This window comes from Aulonocara sp. 'chitande type north' Nkhata Bay, linkage group LG3, assembly GCF_057382095.1.
Source record: "Aulonocara sp. 'chitande type north' Nkhata Bay isolate Kocher_YH1m ecotype deep benthic linkage group LG3, A_spYH_male_GT1.1, whole genome shotgun sequence".
Classification (NCBI taxonomy): Eukaryota; Metazoa; Chordata; class Actinopteri; order Cichliformes; family Cichlidae; genus Aulonocara; species Aulonocara sp. 'chitande type north' Nkhata Bay.
This window is the reverse complement of record NC_141346.1, coordinates 70,098,054-70,107,086: the sequence shown is the minus strand read 5'-3', so window position 1 is coordinate 70,107,086 and position 9,033 is coordinate 70,098,054. Positions and strand designations below refer to the sequence as shown.

The 9,033-nt window shown below is 41.2% G+C and overlaps 1 protein-coding gene across 1 annotated transcript; it reads right to left on the bottom strand.

Annotated features, from left to right (window-relative positions):
• Positions 1-436: 436 nt before the first annotated feature.
• LOC147336883 (uncharacterized) lies at positions 437-5,839 on the bottom strand. Its single transcript, XM_086286237.1, has 2 exons — positions 4,942-5,839; positions 437-468 (listed from the first exon to the last, which is right to left on the bottom strand). Exons 1-2 carry the CDS (start codon positions 5,837-5,839, stop codon positions 437-439), a joined length of 930 nt encoding a protein of 309 aa, XP_086142363.1.
• Positions 5,840-9,033: the final 3,194 nt, after the last annotated feature.

The following is a 9,033-nucleotide window of genomic DNA, read 5'->3' as shown; positions in this document are numbered from 1 at the left end:
GCCGTGATCCCACAATGCACTGCGGCATGACGTCAACTCCAAATCCCTATAGGGTCAGGGTGGGGTCCACGTGACGACAGCCATTTAGATGGGAAGCAGGAAAGAGAAGTTTCTAATCCCCTTAGAGCAGAATGGGTGAGTCTTTAACTGTAATACTTCTCATTGTATAGTTTGCATACTTCCAAGTATGCAAACTATACAGTGAGAAGTATTACAGTTAGAGAGTGCATAATATGTATGTCAGCACAGCTACCCAATGTAGCTATACTAGGTGAAGATAACATGACACTATGAACTGGTCAGAAAACATGACAGCAATGGAGTTTGAGATGACACCTTACTATGACCCCATGCGAGGAAACTGTTCAGTGTGTGGTTGATGCCTTATACCTTGTGCTAGGGCACTACTTGTCCGCCTTATCTCCACTGTAAGCTATTACAGGGCACATGGAAGAGAAGGAAGCATTCCTGCAGGAGAAAGAGCATTGTGAAAGTGAAGACTGCAAATTACCCGAGTGGATGGCTTAATAACAGCCCCTTCATATGCAAGGGGGAAGGTTCTGGAACATTCACTATTGGGACTATGAGAAAATAAATCAAAAACAGGAGGGAAGAAAACAGTTAGATATAGACTCACATGCTCAAGGCTTTACCCCACTCACAGACCCCCCCCCCCCCCCCCCCACACACACACACACACACTATCAGGCAAGGTCAGGGAAGCAGACAATATGTGCTTGTGTTTCTTTAACCAAGATAATTGTTGTGGAAAATTTAACAATAACCTGCAACACACCCAGCGAGCTTGATTTGAAGTGGATTTCAAACACATTGCAATCTGGAGAGAACATCCCAGTGAAACACCAGGACCATCTCTGAATTGTGGCCATCGCCTTTGCATCTTATTTACAGACGCACAGACAAAAAACATTCCGAAAACTCTTAATTCAATTAAATCCAATTCAGTTTTATTTATATAACACCAAATCACAACAAAGGTTGTCTCAAGGTGCTTTATATTGTACAGTAGATACAGAGAAAAACCCAACAATCATATGACCCCCTATGAGCAAGCACTTTGGCGACAGTGGGAAGGAAAAACTCCCTTTTAACAGGAAGAAACCTCCGGCAGAAACAGGCTCAGGGAGGGGCGGGGCCATCTGCTGCTACCGGTTGGGGTGAGAGAAGGAAGACAGGATAAAGACATGCTGTGGAAGAGAGACGGAGATTAATCACAGATATGATTCAATGCAGAGAGGTCTATTAACACATACTGAGTGAGAAAGGTGACTGGAAAGGAAAAACTCAATGCATCAAGGGAATCCCCGGCAGCCTACATCTATTGCAGCATAACTAAGGGAGGATTCAGGGTCACCTGGTCCAGCCCTAACTATATGCTTTAGCAAAAAGGAAAGTTTGAAGCCTAATCTTAAAAGTAGAGATAGTGTCTGTCTCCTGAATCCAAACTGGAAGCTGGTTCCACAGAAGAAGGGCCTGAAAACTGAAGGCTCTCCCTCCCATTCTACTTTTAAATACTCTAGGAACAGCAAGTAGGCTTGCAGTGCGAGAGCGAAGTACTCTAATAGGGTGATATGGTACTACAAGGTCATTAAGATAAGATGGGGCCTGATTATTTAAGACCTTGTATGTGAGGAGCAGGATTTTGAATTTAATTCTGGATTTAACAGGAAGCCCATGAAGGGAAGCCAAAACAGGAGAAATCTGCTCTCTCTTTCTAGACCCTGTCAGGACTCTTGCTGCAGCATTTTGGATTAGCTGAAGACTTTTCAGGGAGTTTTTAGGACATCCTGACAATAATGAATTACAGTAGTCCAGCCTGGAAGTAATAAATGCATGAACTAGTTTTTCAGCGTCACTCTGAGACAGGATATTTCTAATTTAGAGATGTTGCGCAAATGGAAGAACGCAGTCTTACATATTTGTTTAATATGTGCGCTGAAGGACATGTCCTGGTCAAAAATGACTCCAAGGTTCCTCACAGCATTACTGGAGGCCAAGGTAATGCCATCCAGAGTAAGAATCTGGTTAGATACCATATTTCTAAGATTTTCAGGGCCGAGTACAATAACCTCAGTTTTATCTGAATTAAGAAGCAGAAAGTTAGCGGCCATCCAGGTCTTTATGTCTTTAAGACATTCCTGCAGTTTAACTAATTGTTGTGTGTTATCTGGCTTCATGGACAGATAGAGCTGGGTGTCATCAGCATAGCAGTGTAAATGTATGCTATGTCTTCTAATGATGCTGCCTAAGGGAAGCATGTATAATGTAAACAGAATTGGTCCTAGCACTGAACCCTGTGGAACTCCATAGTTGACCTTAGTGTGTGAAGAGGACTCTCCATTTACATGTACAAATTGGAGTCTATTAAATGGATATGATACAAACCACTGCAGCACAGTACCTGTAATACCTACAGCATGTTCTAATCACTCTAATAGGATATTATGGTCAACAGTATCGAACGCTGCACTGAGGTCTAGCAGGACAAGCAAAGAGATGAGTCCACTGTCAGAGGCCATAAGAAGATCATTTGTAACCTTCACTAAAGCTGTTTCTGTCCTGTGATGAGCTCTGAAACCTGACTGAAACTCTTCAAATAAGCCATTCCTCTGCAGATGATCTGTTAGCTGTTTGACAACTACTCTTTCAAGGATGTTTGATATGAAAGGAAGGTTGGAGATTGGCCTATAATTAGCTAAGACTGCTGGGTCTAGAGATGCTTTTTGAGTAAAGGTTTAACTACAGCCAGCTTGAAGGCCTGTGGTACATAGCCGATTATTAGAGATAGGTTGATCATATTTAAGATTGAAGAATTAATTAATGGCAGGACAAGACACGTTGATGGTTTGGAGGAAGTAATTATTGAAGTCAACTCAGAAAGATCAATTGGAGACAAAGAGTCTAAATGAATATCAATGGTACTAAAAGTAGCTATAGATAATATTAAATCTGTTGGATGATTATTGGCAATTTTTTGATAATGATTGAAATTTTATTTGTGAAGAAGTTCATGAAGTCATTACTAGTTAACGTTAAAGGGATTGTTGGCTCAGTAGAGCTCTGACTTTTTGTCAGCCTGGCTACAGTGCTGAAGAGAAACCTGGGGTTGTTCCTATTTTCTTCAATCAGTGACGAATAGTAAGATGTTCTGGCTTTGCAGAGGGCTTTCTTATAAAGCAGCAAACTATTTCTCCAAGCTAAATGATGATCCTCTAAATTGGTGACACACCATTTCCTCTCCAGCTTTCAAGTCATCTACTTTAGGCTACGTGTTTGAGAATTATACCACGGAGTCAGGTACTTCTGATTTGAGACCTTAGTTTTCACAGGAGCTACAGTATCCAGAGTCGTACGTAGTGAGGAGGTAAAATTATTAACAAGATAATCGACCTCTGTTGGAGTAGCGTTCAGATAGCTGCTCTGCTCTATGTTGGTACAGCGCATTGAAGATGATAACAGTGGGTGGATTATATTCTTAAACTTAGTTACAGCACTTTCAGAAAGACATCTACTGTGATAAAGTCTACTCTCCACTGCTGTGTAATCAACTATTGTAAATGTTATCAGGAAATGATCAGACAGGAGTAGGGATGGGTACCGGTATCCGGTTAGCGACATCCCCCAAAAACCCGAAGAGGAGAGTCCTGGCCCCTAGCCCTGCCAGTGTAGCAGAAATGATGACGGATGATGATGTCAGCAGCAGCCGTTCTCCTCTGCGTGAGTAGCTTAATGTTGTTCGTGTGTAATTTACGTTGAGTAGGCTAACCACGTTATTACATTAATGCATGTAAGGTGAACTAGCAAACATCATCATAGCTACATGCGGCTGTCTTCTTGTTTGATGGCAGATACTCCCTTCACCCTGGCCAAAAAAGCTAAAACGACCAAAGAAAAAGTGGAAAACAGTTAAACATGAGAGGTTTTTGGACAAAGTTTGTGTTTTTTCCATTGTTTAAGCACTGCTTCCAGCCAAGAGTGATACCATATATGCCCTATAGCTGCAGAAAAGGCTAACATTATTATCTTTTTACAAAAAAACAGCTGAACATGAGAGGTTTTTGGACAAAGTGTGTGTTCTCCATTCTTTAATCACCAGTTTGAGCACTGTTTAAGTACCGGCACCGTTTCAAAAGTACCGGTTTGGTACTGGTATTGGATAAAACCTAAACAATACCCATCCCTAGACAGGAGAGGGTTTTCAGGAAACACTGTTAAATGTTCAGTTTCTGTGTCATATATTAAAACAAGATCTAGAGTGTGATTAAAGTGGTGGGTGGGTTCTTTTACATTTTGAGAGAAGCCAATTGAGTCTAATAACAGGTTAAATGCCATGTTGAGGCTGTCATTTTTAGTGAGCTGAGCACTAAATCAGATAAAAAGTCTGAGAAATCAGAGAGAAACTCTGTGTAAGGCCCAGGTGGGCGATATATGATAACAAGTAAGACTGGTTTCTGAGTTTTACAGCTGGGGTGGACAAGGCTAAGCATCAGGCTTTCAAATGAATTAAAAGTCTGTCTTGGTCTTTCGTTAATTAATAGGCTGGTGTGGAAAATTGCTGCCACACGGCCCCCTCGGCCTGTGCTTCGAGGTTTCTGCTAGTTAGAATGACTCGGGGGTGTTGATTCATTTAAACTAACATAATCATCCTGCTGCAACCAGGTTTCTGTAAGGCAGAGTAAATCGATTTGTTGATCAATTATTAAGTCATGTACTAACAGAGACTTGGAGGAGAGAGACCTAATATTTAATAATCCACATTTCACTGTTTTACTCTTTGGTTCAGATGTGGATACTGTATTGTTCTTTCTTTGTGATTTTTTAGTTTGTTTTTTGTCTGTTTGGGAGCTGACACGGTCTCAATGGAGATGGGTTTTTGGGGGGGTAACAGGAGGAGAGAAGCTGCAGAGAGGCGTGTAAGACTGCAACTCTGCTTCCTGGTCTCAACTCTGGATAGACATATTTTGGGGGGTTTAATAAATTTGTCCATATTTCTAGAAATGAGAACTGCTCCATCCAAAGTGGGATTGATGCCGTCTCTCCTAACAAGACCAGGTTTCCTCCAGAAGGTTTGCCAATTATCTATGAAGCCCACATCGTTTCTGGGACACCACTCAGACAGCCAGCAATTTAAGGAGAACATGCGGCTAAACATGTCACTCCTGGTCTGATTGGGGAGGGGCCCAGAGAAAACTACAGAGTCCGACATTGTTTTGGCAAAGTTACACACCGATTCAATATTGATTTTAGTGACCTCTGATTGGCGTAACCGGGTGTCATTACTGCCGACGTGAATTATGATCTTACTGTATTTACGTTTACCCTTAGCCAGCAGTTTTAAATTTCCTTCAATGTCGCCTGCTCTGTCCCCTGGAAGACAACTGACTATGGTTGCCGGTTCTAGCTTCACATGTCTGAGAACAGAATCACCAATTACCAGGGTTTGACCCCCGGTGGGTGTGTCGCCAAGTGGGGAAAAATGGTTAGACACATGATGGTGGTGTACCTGGGACTTCTGTTTAGGACTATGCTTCCTCCTCACCGTCACCCAGCCGCCCTCTTTCCCCAGCTGCTTGGGGTCTGCCGGGGAACAGCTAGTGGGGCCTACGCTATCTTCGGCTGCACCAGCTACAGGGGCCTGGCTAGCTACAGGTGAATGAAGGGTGCGAAGCCGAGTCTCCAATTCAGTAATCCTGGCCTCCAGAGCTGCAAATATGCTACATTTGTTACAGGTATCATTACTGCTAAAGGAGGCTGAGGAGTAACTAAACATCTGACACAATGAGCAAGAAAGTGCAGGAGGGACAGGTGAAGTAGCCATGGTGCTAACGAGTCGGCTATGAGCTAAGCTAAGCTAGCGAAACAGTGTACAGAGACAGTGAGTGAATACTTTGGCTATGAATTAGGTAGTGATCACACAGAAAGGGTGCTTCAGATGAAGCACGTGAAGATTATACTATGAAAAAAGAATGTATTTAAAAGTTTTTAATTAAATTTCTAAGCAGATAAGCTACTCAGAAACACCACTTTGTTTGAGCAGAAACAGGAAGTGATACTCTACAGCAGAGCGAGCGAAGACCAAGTGTCAGCCAAGGACCAAAAAAACAAACAGAGAGAATTATAACCTTGTTTTCTCCTTGGCCGCCCCACGCGCCCCACGTACATCTCCCCACGCGTGTGTTCAATAAAATCATTGTACAAGACCAGTGTTTCTTTGTTCTCATCCTCAAATAAAAGAATTTGGGACACCCTCCATTACAATGGCCTCACCGTGTTAACATTCCAAACTAGTGACAGTAGTGCTCATACTATAGTAAAGTGAGGAAGTGATATTACTGTAACTAATGTGATATGATTATATATGTGATTAATACATGAGAAAATAAATCTGCCACCACATTCCACCCTTTGTGATACCACAATTAAGAATTTAAAATAATTAATTAAGAATCACATAAAAACATATGGAGATTTGTGTACTAAAGGAATTCACAATGTGCATCCTCCCTATAGTCAGAAGGAACCAACAAATTCATATTCAATGGTCATCTTCTCTCCATTTGGGTCTCCACCCTTTGTTCGAAGGATGGCAGTTATATCATAAAAGAAAACACAATATGAGACCATATACAAAAATGAAAAAGCCTTGGTTGTTCATTTGCAAAGAAAACTTCAACCTTAGTTACATAAAGGTGCTCTTTCACAAGAACCTGTTATTTACATAAGGAAGTTTTTCAGTGTGTGATATATTTTCCCACTTTATCATTACATCCATCAACCCATGTTTCCCAATGTATTAACTGTTCCTGTAAAAACAAAAAAAAACAAACCCCTCATCCCCTGTGTTATTAGGGATTGAGGCACACATGCCTCACCAAACATCACACACACTCCTTTGTGCCATTTTCTTTGGCCTGTCCAGATGTTTCCCATAAAGGACAGTGACTATATTTGTACCTATAGGTAAGTGAATACCACAAACATAAACTAACACTAATGTTAGTGCTTCTCGAGTTCTAGAGTAAAATCCAGAAGTAGCTACGAATTTCCACACAGCCAACATATGTAAAACACTTCTGAGCTAAATTTACAACAGAGTGATAGATCTTTCCTCTCTATCTATGCAGTGTACTGTACTCTGCACTGTTGTAGGGCCATCAGCCCATTTAAAAGGTGTAAAAGATCTTTACTGACCCCACATCAGTGGGAAACCAAAACAACCACATTTACCTCTGGAAGAACAACGTCCTTCTTTAGGTGCTTCCAGCATGTTTGAGACCTATCAAAATCCCTCAATGAAATGTGATGAACTCAAAATCTTACCTTTAGGGTGTTAAACAATGTGTCAAAGTTGAGTACACATGTCAAAAGAACTCACAACTGTGTTACTATGTTTACTCAGACAATGAGGACCTAATGCACCTACGCATCAGGAACTGACATGCTAGAAAATCAGTCTAGCTACCGTACAAAATGCGCACAAGTTGCTGTAGAGCTTGCATGCTATAATTACTCCAATCACTTTTACTCATGTTCAGGACTCTAACAGAGTTTGTGATGTTCGGAGAGTCATGTGATTGCATATCATTAATAAAATGATTATTAACTTCACACCAACGACCACCTTAACTCAAAAACACACAGAACTACTTCAGGCAAAACTGCCTGACTGTTTAATCAGGTGTCATCTGCATTCATTCACTGATCCCTCTTGGGTGGCACAATAAGATACCACACAAATTATTTGTGCCACTCCGAAAAAAAAAAGATCTGTCCACCATAAAGGAGAACATCACAGCCTGATACCTGCAGGTCTGACAGCAGCAGGTGTATCACTCCTTTTTCTACCTGGAGACAGCAGTAACCCTAACCCAGGAAAAAACGGCGACTACTTTATCCTTCTTCAGTCAAACAGCAGCACTCATGCGATTGTTTTGCTCCCTTAGCTCCAGGTGTTGTGCTCCAGACAGCGATCGTGATTACCGCCCGCGGGAGCGCGCAGCTGCTTAAAGCTGTAGCGTCCAGATTACTTACAGCTACTTCCGTGCAACTGATATAAGATGCGGTAAGCTGAACACAGCTTCAACTGTCTGTTTGTTTAAAAATAGTAACGGACCGCGTTTTCTTGTTAGTAACTGTAATGGCGTTGTAACGATAGAAATAGTAATTAGTTAGATTACTCGTTACTGAAAAAAGTAACGCCGTTAGTAATGCCGTTATTCCCATCACTGCTTATAGGTTATCAAAACCTCATTTGAACATGGGTGTACCACCTGTATAAGATTAATACCTGTACATGAACTGTTAATCCAACAAATCACAGTAAAAAGCCACAGACAAAAACATCATAAAAAACTAATGAAAAACATTGTTTTTGAAACAACGTTTGAAAAACATTGTTTCATGTTTATTCTGGAATCCCTCCTTTTGACACATGTTCTCTCCCATGAGTCAACTCATCAGAACTAGGAGAATAACAAAAAGGAAAAGATTAGTTAGATCATTTCTCAGACAACATCAGGGCTTCTCCTCCTGAGTAAATTCGCTCCAGCCCTGCAAACCCTGTGTTAGAGAATGAAATTAATATTAATGTCATGTTAAGTGGGTCTAACTCTTGGCTCTGCCTGGAGCCAACATCCACACCCCAGTCACCTAGAAACCAAAATCAGTGAGTGAATACAAACTTAACACTTGCAAACAACTGTAGGTTATAGGAGTAATAAGGCATCCCAAACCACAGACACAAGTGTGCCATGTGCAGTTTATTTCCCCAAATCATTAAAAACACTACTGTTACCAAAATTTACCCAAATGTGTGTATTCAAAACTGACACCAGTGGTCATGGAGAGTCTCCATCCAGCTGGAACTGTACAGTGAAAAGTATTACAGTTAAAGAGTGCATAATATGTATCAAAGTCAAAGTCAAAGTCAAAGTCAACTTTATTTGTCGATTCTGCCACATGTACAGGACATACAGAGAATAGAAATTGCGTTACTCTCAATCCCTAGATAAA

Bases quoted from the DNA above. Each gene is read 5' to 3' on its own strand.
- LOC147336883 (XM_086286237.1), bottom strand. From the start codon at position 5,839: ATGGCTACTTCACCTGTCCCTCCTGCACTTTCTTGCTCATTGTGTCAG. The intron at 469-4,941 runs GTCTTACACGCC...TTTCTCCTGCAG, and splicing joins GACCAGGAAGCAGAGTTGCA to GAATGCTTCCTTCTCTTCCA.